Source organism: Erinaceus europaeus, chromosome X (assembly GCF_950295315.1).
Source record: "Erinaceus europaeus chromosome X, mEriEur2.1, whole genome shotgun sequence".
Taxonomy (NCBI): domain Eukaryota; kingdom Metazoa; phylum Chordata; class Mammalia; order Eulipotyphla; family Erinaceidae; genus Erinaceus; species Erinaceus europaeus.
Window position 1 is genome coordinate 100770630 of NC_080185.1, and position 20816 is coordinate 100791445.

At 34.8% G+C, this 20816-nt stretch overlaps 1 protein-coding gene and 1 non-coding gene across 2 annotated transcripts in view; one reads left to right on the forward strand and one right to left on the reverse strand.

Annotated features, from left to right (window-relative positions):
* Positions 1-20816, reverse strand: part of CFAP47 (cilia and flagella associated protein 47) — a 194664-nt gene that overhangs the window by 31013 nt on the left and 142835 nt on the right. Inside the window, exons 50-56 of the mRNA XM_060182678.1 lie at positions 14911-15024; positions 13113-13210; positions 10737-10912; positions 9465-9572; positions 7955-8063; positions 2737-2841; positions 575-731 (exon numbers count right to left, since the gene is read on the reverse strand). Of these exons, the coding sequence (XP_060038661.1) occupies positions 575-731; positions 2737-2841; positions 7955-8063; positions 9465-9572; positions 10737-10912; positions 13113-13210; positions 14911-15024 (867 nt within the window). The remainder of the gene's footprint in view (positions 1-574; positions 732-2736; positions 2842-7954; positions 8064-9464; positions 9573-10736; positions 10913-13112; positions 13211-14910; positions 15025-20816) is intronic.
* On the forward strand, positions 20314-20417 carry LOC132536023 (U6 spliceosomal RNA). Its single transcript, XR_009547722.1, has one exon. It is a non-coding gene; the product is annotated as a U6 spliceosomal RNA (small nuclear RNA).

A 20816-nucleotide genomic window follows, 5' to 3' on the forward strand; every position in this document is an offset into this window, starting at 1 on the left:
TCAGTGGAGACTGAAATAGAATTAAATTCTTCTCTAATGGAAAATTTCTTAAATGAAAGTTTCAAAATGAATTTTGAAATGAGACAATTGGTATTTTGATGAATATATTAATTACTAATATTATTAAATGTTCTATCTATAATACTGAAAATTTATAACTATCGCTTTATATAGTTTTAGAATTTTAAGTTAAATTACTCAAATAGAAAATATTACTGAGAGTACATTTAACCTGCTATTTCAAAAGTTTATAGTAGCTGATATTTATGTGTACATGGCACTATTTTAGAATACCATACAAAACTGTCAAAACAGACATTGGGGAAAGTTTCTTATACGAAAGAATTATTCTAACACATTCTCAGAAAAGTTAAAGACCATGGCCTCTTAAAAATCATTTGTTTCAATCAAGACAAATCACATTACACAATTTAAGTTTTCTCTTTTGTACAATATTGTTGAATCAATAGATATCTAAAGCTTTTAATATCCCTAAAATACTTTGAATCTATGGTAAACCAAGTTTGATTAATAACTACAAAATAACAAGTAAAATATAAGTAAAACAACTTACATGTTAGTATGAGATTGACTAAAACATCTTCATTGGTGGGATTTTGAAAAGGTAGAATGATAGATGCATGAAGATGGAGAAATGTAGTGATTCTTTCTACTTCTAGAGGCTCAGGGAATATTCCTACTCCAGATAAGTAGAATCTCCATTCTTTAATCTGTTTAAAGGTAAAAATTCATGACATATATATCATAATTGCATGCATTTTATTGGCAAAATTTAAACAGAAAACTTTGGACAGATAAGAAACATTTTGTTGTTACAACTTAACATGTACTGTTTTCATTTTCATTTTCAAATTCCTTTTCACTTTACTGGGAAAAAAATACTCTTCACATTGAAACAATTCAAAAACCATGCCAATCACTGAAGATTAATTACTACAGCAACATAAAAGAGAAATCTTAATAAGCTTGCATTTTCTGCCCAAGTCTTCTTTCTTTCTTCCTCCCTTTCTTTCTTTCTTTCTTTCTTTCTTTTTTTGTAGTGTTTCTTTTTTAAAAATGTTCTAACAAACTGGAAAGTAAACATCACATGAATTTTCCAAAGTCTTAGGGTCAATTCCAAATGAAATTATCACATGAAGATGAAGAAGATGAGGCATAGACTGAAGTTCCATTAAAAGGAAGTGTGCAGGGAGTCAGGTGATAGCGCAGCAGGTTAAGCGCACGTGGCGCAAAGTGCAAGGACCGGCATAAGTAGCCCAGTTTGAGCCCCTAGCTCCCCACCTGAAGGGGAGTCACTTCACAGGTGGTGAAGCAGGTCTGCAGGTGTTTTTCTCTCCCCCTCTCAGTCTTCCCCTCCTCTCTCCATTTCTCTCTGTCCTATCCAGCAACAACAACAGCAACAAAAAGGACAACAAAAGGGAATGAGTAAATAAATAAATAATTTAAAAAAGGAAGTGTGCACCACTGTAGGCCATAATAGTCATCCTCATCTACTAGTTCTGTGTATATTCTGTTAGCACGTGATGTGGAAAATGTTTTGAAAAGCACTGAAAGAGACTGAATATGGTCATTGTTCTTATCTGGGTTTCATAAGGCTGTAAAGCTGTTTCTGAAAACATTTCCTTTGGACTTAACAAAGTACAGATGATTCCTTAACAGTGCAGATGATTGTGAGTCAATTCTTGACTAAGTACATGTTGAATGTACATGTGACAATGCGGAAGGACCAGGTTCGAGCCCCCAACCCCCACCTGCAGAAGGAAAGCTTGGGGGCTCGAACCATTGCAGTGATTCAGAAGATCTACCATGAAATTATTTTTGAAAAAAAAAATACACTGAAGTGTCCTTTCTGTATGAAAACGATTACTGTTTCTGATTTTTTTTTACTGGTTGCTACTTTTAAAAATATTTTTTATTATATTTATTTATTTATTGGATAAAGACAGGCAGAAATCGAGAGGGATGGGAGAGGAAGAGAGTTAGAAAGACACCTGCTAAACCACCTGTGAAGCTTTCCCTGTGTAGGTGGGAAGTGGGGGCTTGAACCTAGGTTCTTGCACATTATAACATGTGCACTCAAACAGGTACGCCACCATCATGCCCCCTCCTTAATATTTTTGACAGTCAAGAATACTTCTGTATTATTTGCTGCAGGTCATGTATAATATCAGAAGCATATGAAATTTAATAATCTCTGAAATATTTTTCTAAAAATAAATCACACATTTTTCATGGAAAAAGGCATTTTAGCCACACTCATAGGCCTTGTACTAACATGAGATCCCTTCCACTATTTTTTGGATGGAAGGACTTTATATTTTCCCAGGAAATAAAGTACATGTCTTCACTTACTTCCCTCCCCTCAATGTCCGAAGAATGAAAAAATAACAAAAGTAGAGTGTTAATTTAAATGTCCCTTCAGTGCAAAGGGAATTAGGCTCAAACATGGATGGCACACAAGGCAAAGCAAGTGCACTATCCAAGTGAGCTATTTTGCAGATCCAAATTATGTTTTAAGTCTGGGTGTATATTCTTTGTCATTCAAGCAAACTATGGGATTAAAATTATCTGCTTTTGATACCTGGATACACAATGTGTACTGTATCTTCCAAAGAGTATATAATTAATAATTTACAATGAATCTGTTGTGGTACATTTATTTAATGACTTTGAAATTTAATTGACTTGACTTGGTCCAAGAATATTCTATCATACCTGAGGACAGCTGAAGATGATACAGCTTTGATGACCAGTTCTTCCAAGTGAAGAAGGACTAAAGTTAATACATACTTCTTCAATAGAGTAAGGACGTACAGTGACCTATGTAAACGCAGAAAGAAGGGAAAAAAAATCAATATTTTTCTTTAGTCATTGTGTTTTTTGTGATATATATACTGGGTTGATGTTTATATGATTATTGTGTTCCTTGTATATATTATCTATACTCAGTTTGCCTCCTAGGAGACTAATGTTAAAACAAAGCAAGTGAAATAGCTCACTTGAATAGTGCACTCCTTTGGCATGCATGTAAACCAGGTTTGAGCTCAACCCTCATGACACTCAAGGAAGCTTGGTGCTGTGGTCTCTCTCTCGCTCTCTCTCTCTCTGTCAGTGTGTGTGTGTGTGTGTGTGTGTCCTTCTCCCTGTCACTATTTAAAAATAAGAAAGAGAGAATACTGGTAAAAAGTCTGTGGTAGTGTTTCCTAGTAGTGTGTTATATTGTTTGTATAGAAAATGTTAACACTCTATAAAAGGAAACCAGTATTAAGCTGAATTAGAATTCACAATAATAGAAATAAGCATTTTTGAAAACCCATAGCTTAGTGACTGAGTGGTGGCACACCTGATAGAGTGCACATGTTAACATATAAGAGGACCTGGGTTCAAGTTCTAGGTTCCGACCTGCAGGGCAGAAACTTCACAAGCAGTGAAGCAGTCCTGCAGTTGTTGCTCTTTCTTCCTCTCTCCCCCCTCTAATTATCTGTCTCTAAAAAAAAGGAAAAAGGTTACCAAGAATGGTGGATTCATCATGTAGGCACTGAGCCCCAACGAATAATCTTGGTAGCAAACACAAAAACAAAGTTTATCAGTCATCACAACTCAAACCACTGGTGGGAACCTAAATTGTAATGTTAGTGATGTCAAAAGGAAAGAGCCTATTCTAAGGATAGTTTTAAGATATGCTTTTCTAAAATATAATGAAGCTTTCTTCTACACGCAAGGTGTGAGCTGTTAAAATAACTTGAATCTCAACATTGTTAGTTTGAGCTAACTCTTCAGGGACTTTGAAAGAAGCCAACAACTCCATGACAAAATAATGAAGTCCTGGGTAGCTAATGTAATCAAAATAATATTTGAATAAAATAATATTTAATATCAGAACTAACAGAGTGATAGAATAAGTGGCATATGTGTGAAAAGTTAATTTGTTCACTAATGTATTTCATCCCATAACTATTGAAAAAATAAAATTGAAATTCAGTGGTGTCATTCAATACTTGTAAAACAGAATATTTGTTATTCACTGAGCTGTAATAATGAACATGAAATACAAATAAAAGATTAACTTTATATCTAGAACAGTCACCTCCTTCATATATGTTTGGTTAATGTAGAGTAAATATTATATAATGCTGTCTCTGCCTCTCTTATCCTAACTTTTTTGAGAATATCAACTAATGGGTGATTGAAAAAGTATAAATCAATTTTAACATCAACCTTAGGAAAAAATAAAAGTTGCATTTCATAAACCTTTTCACTTTAGCAAATATAAAAATGTCATCTCTATGCATACACACACACACACATACACACATACAAATACACACACACACAAATATATGAAGGGAATCATTCAGTGGGAAATGCATTAATTTGGATTTTAATTCTACTTCTACCAACTACTATGTAGTTTAAATATATTAGTCTCTCTAGCATCAAATTCATCTTCTAAAAATATACATCAGAAACATGTGGTGAATGTTGGGGGTATTTACTGCCAAGCAGTAACACAATACAGTTTGAACCAAGATTTACAAAAATTCATTGAAATATGCATGTCAACCATGATTTAAAGAAAAGGAAAATGAACATCCTTGTAGTAAACACACTGGTTTGTGTAATAGGATAAACATGTATACCGTATACACATCCGTAATGGGATATATATAGCTAAATATAGGAGATTTTGAAGTTTAAAACTTTTAATTACAAGCATGTGTTTTCATGGTAACCAATTCCAATATGTGAGCTTACACTTGGTCCTACTTCAAGAGGAAAATATAATCTTGTGTAAGTATTCTTAAATTTAAATGGGATACTAATGTAAGATTAGAATCCAGTAATTGTACATTGTATTTTGCCTACAACTTACCTTCAAACTGAAGATTAGCAATGTATGACATAAAGTGCCTAATTATTAATATAAAAATTGAGGAAGAAAGTCTAAGATTGACATTACAGAACTGGAGTCTCCCCTGGTCCCATAGCATACACTCATGTGGCACCCAAAGTAAAAACCTTGGCTATGAACATATTGAAGCAAACGCCCTACAAGGTGAGCTATCTTTTGGCCCACACCGTGTTATTCATTTTTGTTGTCAGAAAGTTTATTTTTATCACTGGGGCAGTAAAGTTTTACAGTACAGTTCTTGACACATGGGTATAATTTCTCATCTCCCTATAATAGATGTGTTAATTTTTTTCCCATAATATATATAATGGAGTTGGTTTTTTGTTCGTTTTCTTTTTTAGATAGAGAATGAAAGAAACCACAGCACCAAAGATCCCTTCAATGCAGTGGGGGCCAGTATGGCACCTGGGTCGTATCCATGGCAAAGCAGCACACTATCTAAGTGAACTATTTTGCCAGCCCAGTAATCTAGTTTTTATATCTCTAGCTGCTTTGTTAATATATACTTACAAAACATTATCAGTAATCAAGAATATTTAACACCTCACTTATGTGAACATAAATGCTATGCAGAGAATTGAGGGAAGTTATATGTATATGTGTAAATATGTACATTATATGTGATTTTTCCATTTGTTATTATTACCATAATGCATTCTATTTGAGCTGTGATATGTAATGGTATTTTCTCATCTATACATTTTTATAATTCATAATATTAAAATTAACTACATATTCAGTACTCAATATTTCAAAAATGTATAGAAGAATGAATGAACTAAAAAGACATGGCTGGAAATGTTAAAGGAGAACATGCTCTTCATCATATAATGCAAAGTGGCACATATTATAATTGATTTTCCCTGGACAGGAGGTTTTTTCTCTTTCATATCTTTTAAAAAAATTATTTATAATTTATTGGATACAGACAGTGAGAAATTAAGAGGGGAGGGAGAGATAGGGAGAGACACCTGCAGCACTGCTTCACCATTCATGAAGCTTCCCCACTCCAGATGGGGACTGGGGGCTTGAACCCAGGCTCTTGTGCACTGTAATGTGTTCATTCAACCAGGAGCGCCACCACCAACCCTAAGAATTTTTATTCTTTACAAAATACATTAATACAAATAATAAGAAAACACCACTTTTTTTTGTGCCAAAAGCTTTAATGTAAGCCATTAAGCCCCTTTTCCCCAGAAAAGTAGAAAAAATAACTACTTTCAGTAATTTCAATTTTTTTAAATTATATTTATTTTCCCTTTTGTTGCCCTTGTTTTTTATTGGTATTGTAGTTATGATTGTTGTTGTTATTGATGTCGTCGTTGTTAGGATAGAGAGAGAAGTGGAGAGAGGAGGGAAGGACAGAGAGGGGGAGAGAAAGAGAGACACCTGCAGACCTGCTTCACCACCTGTGAAGTGACTCCCCTGAAGGTGGGTAGCCAGAGGTTTGAACTGGGATCCTTATGCCTGTCCTTGTGCTTCGCGCCACCTGCACTTAACCCACTGCACTACTGCCCAACTCCCTAATGTAATTTTTCTAAGATTAAATTGATATACTAAGTTCATCAATGTAATTATTTAGTGAGATCTAGTTATAATCATTATAGTAATCAAAAATTGATTTTATGGGAATCAGGCGGTAGTGCAGTGGGTTAAGTGCACTTGGCGTGAAGTCCCCGGCTCCACACCTGCAGGGGAGTCGCTTCACAGGCGGTGAAGCAGGTCTGCAGGTGTCTATCTTTCTCTCCCCCTTTGTCTTCCCCTCCTCTCTTGATTTCTCCCTGTTCTATCCAATGACAGCAACAACAACAATAATAATAACCCCAACAATGATAAACAACAAGGGCAACAAAAGGGGAAAAAATGGTCTCCAGGAGCAGTGGATTCCTGGTGCAGGCACCGAGCCCCCGCAATCATCTTAGAGGCAAAAAAAAAAAAAAATCGATGTTATATCATGATATTATTTGCCAGCCAATGATTGACAAAAGACTGGTGTCAAGATATAAATAAAGAAATTACATTAAGGGCCGCTGGTGGCGTACCTGGTTGAGCGCACATGTTACCATGTGCAAGGACCCAGGTTTGGGTCCCCAGTCCCCACCTTCAGAGGGAAAGCTTTGCAAGTGGTGAAGCAGTGCTGCAGGTGTCTCTCTCCCTCTCTGTCTCTCCCTTACCTTTGATTTCTGCCTGTCTGTATCCAATAAATAAATAAATATAATGAAAAATTTAAAAAATAAATTACATTATAACTTTCTTTTTTTACATTGCAAATTTCTTAATCATTAAATATCAAATACTAAAATACCTTCATTTAAAGACATATCTACATAATAAGTCATGATTTACTGGAAAGTTCTCTGAGAAATACTCTATTGAGATTATCATTTTGAAGTTTACTTAAAGCATGGTTTTGACATTTAGTCCACATATTTTCAAAGTTCACTTTGGAAAGAGGAATGCTAAACCTTCAATTCTTCTGTTATTTGGGGGAGAGAAAGAGTTGCTGAGGATAACTAATGGTTCTAATCTCTTCTACGAATCAAGGAATGAGGGGAAAAAATGGTCAGAGAAAGGAGGAGAGAGGAATAGAGCTCCTCGTACTCTCTGGGAAGTGAGGGGAGGTGATGCCAGGAACTCATGAAGGACTAGGCAGGGAATATCCTAGGATATTATAAACATAGGATGACTGCAGAGTCAAAATTCTATTAGTAGGATGATTGGAAAAACAGATCATTAAAATAGAAATAAAGCACAACAAGGTTATTTAGAATTCAGTGATGAATACGATTATAATATATAATTTAAAAAATTATATGTGAGTATGATAATGGTGTTTTGATCAATTAAAATCAAGAATGTATGTATGCACACGCTCGCACACGCACATATTTTACTTTAAAATTTTAGGCATTTTGAAAACTTATTCATAATGCAAATGATAATACCACAAAATGTCCCCCAAGTCAGAATTCGAAAATACTTCAGTGGTAGTTAGTTATTTGGAATTCTAGCTATACTTACTTTTCGTGTGGTCATAAACAGGGCAAAATTATCAGGATTGGTGCTTACTGCTTCCAATTGTAAGACTTCATGTGTTGGGTTAACTAAGGAAATGATCTGAGCGGTGTACCTAGAAGAAAAAATAAAACTTGTAAATTTATTGTTAAAGGAGCTCAATGATAATTTTACAATTGTTATGATGGTAATGGCTTGGCATGCATGTGCATAAGGTGCACATCCCCCCCTGCAGAGGGAAAGCTTTGCAAGTAGTGAAGCAGGGCTGCAGGTGTCTCTCTGTCTTTCCCCGTCTCCCCCTTCCCTCTCAGTTTCTGGCTGTCTCTATACAATAAATAAAAATAATTTTAAAAATTTAGTGTCATCCATGCCCTTCTGTTTTCCTTACACCTCCAATAGTATCAATTAACAAAGCTCATTATTTTACTTTTAAACAAACCATAAATAGAATAAATACATCTCACCACACAGTCACACTCTGATTCAAGCTGCTATCACTTGGATCAGAATTAGAGTAATGACCTTCTAACAGATATTTCTCTTATATCACATAGAGATATCACATGCAGATAGATTACAGATCTAAATATGAGAAGTGTAGATATTATATTTCTCTAGAAGTGGGGTGGACATAGAACTTTGGTGGGAGATGTGGGGTGTGTAGAGATAAGAAGAGTCTGTGGAGGGAAAGTTAGATAAGGAAGGGAAAATGGCCTATGGGTATTGGTTATCTTATAAAAGAAAATCATTCCCCCCTCCCCCCCCCCGCCCCAGGGTTATCACTAGGGCTCTGTGTCCATACTGCTAATCGAATCCACTGCTCCCGGCAGCCACCACCACCACCCCCATTTTATTTGATAGGGCAGACAGAAATTGAAAGGAAAGGGCCCTTGTACTTAGTATCATGTGTACTTAACTGAGTGTGCCATCACTCGGCCTCCTGATTTTCAAATATGTGTACACTTCTGAAGATAGAATGTTCTATATGGCAACAGTTCCACTACTACGTAGTTCTTACAATAATTATTTGAAAAATAAAGCCTCGTTGCCATACTAAGTCCTGATTTGTTTTACTTTCATTTAAGATTGCCAGGGGAGTTTAAATATAAAGACTTCCCTAGAAAGAAAATGAATGACTAAAATATTTATTTTAAAGGATTACATATGGGACTGGGAAGTGGCTAGAGAACCCAGGTTCAACTGGACAGTCCCCACCTGCAGGAGGAAAGCTTCATGAGTGATGAAGCAATACTGAAAGATTCTTTCTTTCTTCCTATTTTCCCTTTTCCTGCCAATTTCTCTGTTTTTATTTTTTAAAAAAAGGAGGCAGAGGAGGAAGAAAGAAAATGGCTTCCAGGAGAGCCATATTCATCATAGAGATACCAAGCCCCAGCAATAACGTCAGTGGCAAATAGATAAATAAATACATAAATATGAATTAAATACATTAGATTAGCGATTTTTTGGTTAATCTTTTTCTTCTATGAAATAGATTCATATATTGAATAGAACTTACTTTCCAAGGTTACAATATACTTCTGGTATTACGATTGGCTTTGGCAACCCAGCAGATAATTTCAGTAAATACCAGAATTCTGGACCGTGATCGGGAAGGAAAATAATGCTGGTATAGAGAAATAAAGACTCATGTTAGCAGTTTTGGTTTGTATAACAAATTTGACAGAAAAGAATTAAACAAGGGGGTTTGAGGTTCAGTATTCGACAACTGTTCTGTGATAACATTCTACTCACACTGTATTTTTTTCTTTAATTTTGCAAGACAAAGCCACTAAATAATTCAAAAAAGAATATCATCACTGACACCTGTTCAATAAGTGGCATTTAATCAATGAAAAAATGCTTAAACATAAGTAATTTAAGCATATGTAGGAGATCTAACAAGAAAAATCTTGCTCTTAAATTATGATCAAATCAAATTTAGTTTGTGAAATGGGAGAGTATATTACATTCTAAAGGTGTAAGCTAGTTATATACATATAATTTTCATCTATAACATTTAAAATATAATCTCTAGTCCTCATGAATATTTTTCATTTGGTTTAATTGTTGTATTCAGAATGATTTGGTTAGTGAAAAATTAAACAGAAGTGGATATATATAAAGATATTAAAATTACTTCATTTTGTTATTACAATAGCATTTTTCTTTTTTCATTGTATTTAAACCTCTGAATTAAAGCTACACATTAATGTAAAATCATTAACAAATGCATATTGTTTTACAGTGTAATCTTTACTATATAGATACAACCTCTCATCTCTTTTTGATTGGTCTCTACAAGACACAACAAGACCCTCAATGTTCCTTCAATTCCCCCTGTTTTTCAATGGGGTTGTTTGTCGTTTTATTGTTGAGTCTGGTGTATTCATTGTGTATTTTGGATATCAGTCCTCTGTCTGATGTATGACACATAAAGATTTCGTGGGGGTCTCTTTGTTATGGCAGTGATTCCCTTTGCCATGCTGAAGCTTTTCAGTTTTACGTGGTCTCATTAGCCTACTTTTGTGTTTGTTTTACTTACAGCTGGATTTGAATTATTGAAGATGTTGAAAAAATTAAATGGGAGAGTTCTGTTTATGTTTTCTTCCAAGTTCAAGTAGTATTTTTCATGAGTAAAAGAACGGAAACTAGTTGATTTTATGAGATAATAGTATTAAATAAAGCTAAAACTGATAATTGTAACCTGGTGGAGTTAAGATGCAAAGAAATAGTAATTTAAAAAACAAATTTCCAAGAATAAGCAATAAAATATCACATTTAAACATACCTTTCTTCTTTAAGTCCTGTAGAAGCTGTTGAATACTGCACAAGGTAGGTGGTTCGTGATACCCCTTCCAGTTTAACTGAATTAACTCCATTAAGGGAAGCATTTGATAAAACCACATCTAAGTGAAGATCTTTTTCATCTGGATTAGAGAGTGGTATCTCAAAGAAAAAATTCTCCTAGATTCACAGAACATAATCAGTACATAGTGTCAGAAAACAGTATTTGTTCTATAAAAATACAGACCATTATTTTCTAAAAGATTTATTCTTGTGAGAGAAATATTTACTTACTTATTCTTATGAGAGAAAATAAAGACATCAGAACACTGTTCAGCTCTGGCTTATGATGGTATAGATGATTGACTTTGGGTCTCAGGCATGCAAATCCTGTACTCTAACAAGCTAGTCTACCTCTCTTGCACAGCATTATTATTATTTTTTAATAAGCACTCCAAGAGAAACATGAAGACCAATGCTAAGGGGAATGTAAAACTGTAGTATTGTTATGACTATGAGGATTTGCCCATGTTCCTACTAGCTGTGGTACTCAGACTTAGGGGATGGGATATTGTCCTGTTTCCTGATTCACTATTTCTCTGATAGTTAGATAAGTAAATAAATAAATAAACCCTTTAAAAAGAGAGAAAGGAAAAACAAATTATTCTTTACCCCTTCTCTTTAGCGAGAAAGCAAAAGCAAAATAACAATCAGATATTACCCTACATCTATAAAAATAGTTATTCAAAATATAAGAAACCTGTTGGAGATAATATGGAGTGGGGGAGATAGCATAATGATTTTCAAGCAGACTCCAATGTCTGAAGCTCTGAGGTCCCCGGTTCAATCCCTTATACCACCATTAGCAAGAGCAGCTGAACAGTGTTCTGGTAACAAAACAAACAAACAAAAACATGGGAAGAAGGGAAACTTATGGGCATGTAAATGGGCATAGCCATTATTGAAAACAGATTAGAGATTCCTCTAAAAACTGAAAATGGAAATTCTATATGTATTTATTCCATTTATATCTACTTACCAAGAAAAAAAAATGTGCGCGCACGCGCACACGCACACACACACTTATTGAATTATTTACAATAGTTATGAACTAGAAATAACCTATATTATCCAGATGGATGATAGATAAAAATGATATGGTAGGGAAGGGTGGTAGCGCAGCGGGTTAAGCCCACGTGGCTCAAAGCGCAAGGACTGGCTTAAGGATCCTGGTTGGAGCCCATGGCTCCCCACCTGCAGGGCAGTTGCTTCACAAGCGGTGAAGCAGATCTGCAGGTGTCCTTCTTTCTCTCCCCCTCTCTGTCTTCCCCTCTTCTCTCTATTTTTCTCTGTCCTATCCAATAACAACGATATCAATAACAACAATAATAATAACTACAAAAATAAAACAAGTGCAATGAAAGGAAATAAATAATAAATAAATATTAAAAAATGATTTGGTATATATATTCAATGAACTCCTCAGATGTCACAAAAGGTAGAGTTCTGTCATTTACAAGAATATGAATGAACCTAGAGAGTATTATACGCAGTGAAATAAGTCAGATGGAAAAAGACAAAAAACACTCATATGGTTTTGCATATATGTGGCATAAAAAGACAAAAAACACTCATATGGTTTTGCATATATGTGGCATAAAAGGACACATGTGGATGAACTAAATAGACAGCAACAAACTTAGGCTATAAGGCCAAATCAGTATTTACTGGAAGGGAAGATGAAAATGAGTGAGTCAATTGGGTAAAAAGGGTCAATTTTATGGTGAAAGAGAAAACTGAACTTTCAGTGGTCAATTTAATAATGTTGATTTTTTTCTTAATTTCTTTATTGGTTTACAGTCAACAGTAAAATACAATACTTTGTACATAAGATGTTAATTTTTTGATGAGATACACCTAAAACTTATAACGCAATGTTGCTTCAATATTTTGTTCTTAGTCACTCTTACTTAAGACTTCAAATCTATGCCAATTACTCCAAATATGCCTCAAAGCAAAAGGCCTGTTCTAGGGACTGGTAAGAATCAATACTAAAATCCTAGAAAGCTCAGTCCTGCTTTTATCTTATGCATGAAGACAAGCACATAGGCTAAGGTTACATTTACTTTAGCAGCTCTTGAAACATGCAGGCAAAAACCTAATCTGTGTAGCCATAGCTAAATAGATATAACTATTTATGTTTTCCATAAACATGCAAGGTTCATTATTACTGAATTTTAAAATAAAACAGCTATAATTTGAACAATTTATCTCAATATATTTACATAGTATGTTTATATTTTAGGGATAGCAATTTAAGTATACAACAAAAGCTCTAACCATTTACAAAATAGCCTATGATCATTTAATAGGATCTTACCAAAGCTATGCATTGCATTTCCATAACTTCTACAGGTGGAGCAGGATTGCTACGAATCTCAATATGATACCAGAGTTTTAAATAAGTAACATCATAATCTGTGAAGAAAAAACAGAATTGTTAATACAGACTTCAGAATACCATATTTAATATAAAATATGAGAAACATGAAAATATATCATTTTCAGGCTTTTGTTTTTGCTGGATTCATTTGTCAAGAGAACTGAAGGGAGAGTTAAAACAGGTTTCATCATAATATGTAAATGACAACAGAAACTTTATCCTGTCCCAGTAATTCATTAAGAACCCCACTAAAATAAGAGTTTTTACTTTTACATTAAGGATCAATATTTCTTTTCTTATTCTTTTATTTTTTTAATAGACACAGGCAAAAAGGCAGAAAGAAGGAGTATAAAAGAGACCAAAGCAATGAAATTTTCTTCAGTGTAGTGGAAGCTGGGTTCAAACTTGGGTCATGCACATGGCAAAGTACCACACTAATCAAGTGACCTATTTTGTTGGCTCTTTTTTTATCCTTTTTTAAAAATGATCAATATATCTTTTTTTTAAGATCAATATTTCAAAGTAAATAACCAACTGGGTTCCTCTGTCAAAGCATTCCTATGTTATTGGGTTGTCAGAAAAGTAATGATGCATTTTTGCATAAAAATATAGAAAATATTAAAGTGCACAAGCACACAGGTCCATACTCCCAAACCCCACCTACGGGGGAAGCTTCACAAGTGCTGAGGCAGTGCTGCAGGTGTGTATCCCTCCATTCTCCCTTCCCCTGTTCCCATTCTTCCTCTTCTCTTTTCACTTCTCTCTTCTTATCCTCCCTTCCCCTCTCAATTTCTCTGTCTCTAAATAAATATTTTTTAAATATAGAAGAAAAGAAAATATATCATGCCATTTATAACAACCCATATATGCAGGATATCTAAATATGACATCATAATTCACAATGGTAGACTTTCACTACCATACAAATCTAGTTTAAGGACAAAGTCAGGACTAATTCAGAAGCTTTCTAATTTCTTTGGAATGAGAAAAATAATTCTAGCAATTCAGTCCAAATAAATCTACAATGGGGGTTGGACTTAATAGTGAAAATTAGAGGCTGAGGGCCAGGGTGGTGGCACACCTGGTTAAGCACATATAGTACTATGTGCAAGGATTTGAGTAAGTGCCTGGCTTCAAGCTCTGGCTCCCCACCTGCAGCAGTGAAGCATGTCATCTCTCTCTCTCCCTCTCTATCTCCCCCTCCTCTCTCAATTTCTCTCTGTCGTATCGAATAAAATGGGACCCCAAAAAAGGGAAAAAATGGCCACCAGAAGTGGTGGATTCACAGTGCCAGCACAGAGCTCCAGCGATAACCCTGGAGGCAAATTATAATAAATAATTTTAAAAATTAAATAATAAATCACAGGTGTTTGTTGCTGATGGTGTCCAAAGTAACACTCCCACGTCCTGAAACTAGAAACCCTGGTAAACCATAAAAGAACTATGTGATAAAGTGTGTACAGGCATCAAACACACATTTTTCCATTTGTCAAATTAACATTTGTTAAGTAGAGTGAAAGGTATATTATCCTTAATATATATGTACATAAATGTATATTGAGTTGTCAGGAAAGTCATGCCATACACATTTTTGCATAGAAAAATGAGAGAGGGAGAGAAAGAGAGAGAGGGAAGCACCACCACACCACTAGGCATGAAAAGGAATTGTGCAGTTTCTGAGTACCAGCAATGACCAGGGTGGAAATAATCATCGTTGTCATCATCATCATCTTACCTGAGATTTTTTTATCCAAATTGAATACTTCTTGTTCTAATTTCTTCATGCAATTGTTATCTGCAGCTTCAGTATCATCTACTCCTCTGCTTTTAAGGGAAAATGCAATTGTGCCTATAACATAAAGGTTCAAAGTAATTAACAAGGGATTCGTTTTCTTAAATGGAAGTTTGGTTGCAGTTACTAATGTTGTACTAGTTTGAAACTAATGGAAATGAAACTAAAAATAAATTCTAGTTGTTAGTACCAGTGGTAACTCTGATGGTGGTTGGGAACCATTTCATTTAAAGTTCAAGGATTCTCAGAATTTCTATTACAATAATTTTAATGGGCCTTTTTTTCCTTACAATCATTAAGAGTATATGAAAAATAACAGAACTATATTTACTTTCAGGAAAATTTATTTGTTCTTTAGGTGGTTGATATTCCCAAGTAATTTTTAACACTCCATTTATTATCTCATTTAAAATACTGTTATTTTATATAAGATCTAAACATGTGCTTTATTTTTTAACATGTAGAATACTTATTTAAAAATATTTAAATTTGTTGCAAAAAGTTTTATCAAAAATTATCTGGGGGCAAGGGCAAGACAACATATTGGTTATGCAAAGAGAATGTCATGCCTGAAGTTCCTAGGTCCCAGGTTCAATCCCTGGCACCACCATAAGCCAGAGCTGAGTAGTGCTCTGGTTAAACAAATAAATAAACATATAAATAAAATAATCTGGGGGTTGGGCAGTAGCGCAGCGGGTTAAACACACATGACGTGAAGCTTAAGGATCAGCCCAAGAATCCTGGTTTGAGCCCCCGGCTCCCCACCTGCAAGGGGCTCACTTCACAAGTGGTGAAGCAGGTCTGCAGGTGTCTGTCTTTTGCTCCCCCTGTCTTTCCCGCCTCTCTCCATTTCTCTCTGTTATATCCAACAACAACTACATCAATAACAACAATAATAATAACCACAACGATAAAAATTTAAAAAACCAAGGGCAACAAAAAGGAAAAAAAATAGCCTCCAGGAGTAGTGGATTCATGGTGCAGGCACTGAGCCCCAGCAATAACCCTGGGGGCAAATAAAAGTAAAGTTAGAAATAAATAAAATAATCTATAAAAATTAACTATCTGAGATCTCTGTTATCCTAAAATTGACTTCTAAGACAATGGCATTGATTTTTAAATGGACGTTAATATATATGTACATGATTCGGAAACTGGCCCAGATATCAGCTTGCAACATTCAGATTTTTGTTTTTCATGCTTACACAATGGTTCGATTCTCCTTTCCCTTAAAAATTTTAACAGTTCCTTCTCTCTCCTCATTCCTAACTGATGATCTTGCTTCATTTAAAATATTATTGCTTTACATAAGATCTAAGCATATGCATACTTGCAAAATGTAAAATAGTTATCATTTTAATATTAAAATTTGTTGCAAAAAGTTTTATCAAAAAATAACTATCTGGGAGCAGGAGTAGATAGCATTTAATAAGAAAATGGACAGTTCTAGGAAAGAATTTCATAGTCCCAGTACCACATCAACCAACCTTTCACACTGGTGACTGCATCCTTTGACTTTTTTCCTATAGGAATGATTGGTACACTCCTATCCAAGATCAACTTCAAACCTGTGTATTGGACCCGACCTACTCAAGTCCTTTGCTACTATAATGTCCTCCACTCTCTTAAGTTTCTTCAGTATCTCCCTTTAACATGTTTATACTATTTCCCTCCATATGTGCAGACATGTCAATGTTAGTGGAACTAATTCCAGGGTATGAACAAGTATGTCTTCCAGTAGAAGAGTTTCCAGACCATGACAAAGAAATACTAGAGCCAAAATGCAGTTATTTCAGTTGGACCAAAAAAAAAAAAAAAAACAAAAAAACCCCACAAACTACAAAAAAACAATCCTGATTAAACAGAAGACTTTAATATACATAAAACTAGGAGGCTGGGAGTCGGGCGGTGGCGCAGTGGGTTAAGCGCATGTGGCGCAAAGCACAAGGACCAGCGTAAGGATCCTGGTTCGAGCCCCCAGCTCCCCACCTGCAGAGGTGTCACTTCATAGGCAATGAAGCAGGTCTGCAGGTGTCTATCTTTCTCTCCCCTTCTCTGTCTTCCCACCCCTCTCTCCATGTCTCTCTGTCCTATCCAACAATGAAGACACCAATAACAATAATATCTACAACAACAATAAAACAACAAGGGCAACAAAGAGGGAAAATAAATAAATAAATTTTAAAAATTTTTCCAAAAAGAAAACTAGTAGGCTGAGTAAATCAGTACTCCTTTTTTTTTTCCCTAAGAGAGGCAGAGAGAGAGAAAAAGAGCACTGAAGCTTCCTTCAGTGCAACAGAGGCTAGGCTTAAACCTGGATCGCATACATGACAGAGCAGTGCACTATCCCAAGTGAGCTATTTAGTGGCCCTGAATTATTGTTCAAAACTCTCCTTACAAAGGCGAGGATGAGATCACTCCACTGTCAAAATCTACCATATACTTAAAGAAAATTAACAGCATTTTTTCTGCAAACATTTCAAAAACATCGAAGAAGAAGGAAACTTTCTAATTCCATCTGGGAGAGCAGTGCTACCCTGACACACAAAACAAAGACAATGCAAAAAAATTACAATCCCATATACTTTTTGCACAATAATGTAAACTTCAAGAAAAATGGAAAGAAGAAATAGAATCTTCACCAAAGAAGATTTCCAGATGGCTAATAGACATGAAAAAAAATGTTCAGTCACTGTCAGAGAAATGCAAATGAAAACAATTTACACTTTACATCTGTAAGAATGCCACAAATTGGAAAGGAGAGAAATGACAAGTGTTGGCAAGGATGTAGAGGTAAAAGAACCCTTTTATGCTACTAATAGGAACATAAAGTGGTAGAACTATTGTGAACAACAGTCTGGAGACTACTCTGAAAACTAGAACAGGACTTACTTTAATAAGATCAGTAATTCCTCTCCTAGGGCTTTATGCCATGAACACAAATACCTATGCAAAGAGATCTATGGACATCTATGCTTATAGCAACACAGATTGTAATAGCCTAAACTTGGAAGCAATCCAGATGCCTAGCAACAGATGATTAGCTAAGAAAGTTGTGGTGTACATACACAATGGGGTCATACTCAGTTGTAAAAATAATGATGAAATATTCTTCTTTTCCATTTATTGGAAGGAATTTGAAGAAATCAAATCAAGTGAGATAAACCAGGAGAAAGACAAATACTAGATGGTCTCACTTGCAGATGAAATTTATTAAAGAAGGGAAGAAAAGGAAAACACAAATCAAATCAAAAGGGAGCAAAAAAAAAAAAAGCAAAAAAAAAAAACCCACTTGATTGTTGATGCTTGAGTTTACCACAATGACTAAATAATTACAGAAATAAAGTTATCAATGCATCTATTCTATTCTAAGACATTGCAACCTGAACTTAATGGGGATATTCAATTTTTCTGAAGAGAACACTAAGAAAAAAACATAACAGGAATAGTAATTATAGTTATTTTATTTCAATAGTATGACTCTTTGATTTGACAAATAGACCTTTTATTTGTTTCTGTGCTAAATAACACTTACTGACTGAACTCTCAACATTTTCTTTTGTAAATCAAATCTTTCCAAATATATAAATCATTTTTTAAAAAGAATAAGTAATTGCTATAGCCCAGGAAATTGTACAGTAGGTAGAGGGCCTAATTTGCAAGCATTAAGTCCTGAGTTGCATCCCTGGCATCACATATGCCAGAGTAATGCTCTCTTTTTCATAAATAAATCAATTACATTAAAAACTTAAATTTGGAGGGTTTTTTTTCTCTAATTTCACAGTATCATGTGAACATCGATGTTAAACATTAAGGCACAGCAATGTGACTTTCTATTAAAGCCTCCTATTTTGGAAATAATCGAAGCTATTTTTTGAATGTATACTCTGATAAGCATAAGCCAAACTCTTCCTATTCTTTACCTTATTTAATAGCTTTAATACACATCTGACTGAATTGATCATTAAGCTTATTTTACTTTATTTCAACTCCAAGATAACTTTTCAAAAGAGGCAGGGAAAGGCAGAGACAAAGAGGCAGACAGAGAAAGTGAGAGACCAACCACAACACAGAAGCTTCCTCCAATGTAGTGGGAGAAGCCAATTTTAAAGCTGAGTGTGGTATGTAGAGAAGAATGGGCACATTACTGCAGGTCACAAAGGTAGTAAGTGATAAAAAGCATATGCACAGACTATAGAAAGTATCACACTTATGTCTAATATCACCAGGCTTACCAAGAATATACAGGCCTCTGAGTAGAAAAGTAGCAAAATCACTTAGATACTGCTCACTGATCACCTAAACAATTTCATCCCTTAGGAAGCCTTCTAAAACAAGTTTCCATGGCAACTGCAAAATCTGGCAAGGTCTCATACCTCTTTGCACTTGATCCCTTTTCACCCATCTTATTCCCTCCACTGACTTTATGGTTCATCACTCCCTCTTGCTAATGAGGAATACTGTTAAAGGAAATCTCTGTATGGTTGGGTTTTTATGTCTTATGAATTTCATGCAGGCATATTAAATCCGTTAAGAACTATTTTCTTAAGTATTGTGCTCTACACACATTATTTTAGACATTACAAATGAATTTTAAGTGTATTGTTTCTCTAATAATCACACTATTTTATGTAATCTGGGTAGCGAGACTAAAACTGAAATTCTAAGAATTTTCCAGAGGCTGGGAGCACCTGAATGCACATGCTATAATACATGAGGACACAGGATCAAACCCCTGGTCCCCGCCTGTGGTGGTGGTGGGAAGATTCATGAGTAGTGAAGGAGTGCTGCAGGTGTCTCTCTTTCTCCTCCTCTATCTCCCTCTTCTCCCTCTTACCAATTTCTGTCTCTAGCCAATAAATAAAATATTTTTAATTTTTTCTGCTAATTATCCTCCTTTCACCATTTCTTATCTTCATTTTAACTTTATTTCTAACATAATTTTTTTTCTGTTTTATTTATCCTCAGTAGTAGACTAAAAAGCAAGGTGGATTTTTAAAAACATTATGCGACCGATAACAAACAGAAATAAATGCATTATTGTGGTAACATCTATCTTTCTTCTACATATAACACAACATTTGTTTCTTATTAGTTAAAAGCTCTTAACTTTTGTGATAAAATACGTAGCAGTTTGCACACATTCGTAGTCCTATTAGTTCCTTTGGGGGGGAGGGGAAGTGGTTTATAATGTTTGTTCTTTCTATAACATAGTTTTTATATGAGAATAACAGAAGACATCATAGACAATAGAAAGCGATTATTAAAGGGTACCAGAGTGATGTCTGTTTCTTTCTCCTATCTTTCTCCTGAATAAATAAATTAAAATCTTTAAAAAATATATTAGTGCTCACTTTGGCAGCACATATACTAAAATTGGGATGATACAGAGATTAAAATGGCCCCTGTGCAAGGATGATAAGCAAATTTATAAAGCATGCCATTCTTAATATAGATATTAAGGGTTTGGGACATATATAAATGTTAGAACACAGGGCTTGTATGGCTAAGACCCCAGAGGTCCCAGATTTAATCCTTGGCTTTACTGTATTTCAGCTAAAGTAGGTTCCTAAGGGAAGTTAGTTTAGTAAAGCACAAGACTTGCATATGTGAGACTCAGGTTTGATCCATGGCACCATATACCAGAAATGAGCAGTGCCTTGATCTCTCACACTCATAAAAATAAGAAATAGATTGAAAAGTAAATTTTCTGTAATTATTTCACAGTATTTTATTTTCTCATTCACTTAATAAAGTTAGATAAAGTGATTTTAGAATTCTGCTGTTCAACAGAAAACTAAAAAGAAAAGTCACAGATTGGGAAAAGAGTTTTGAAAGGATATGTCTGA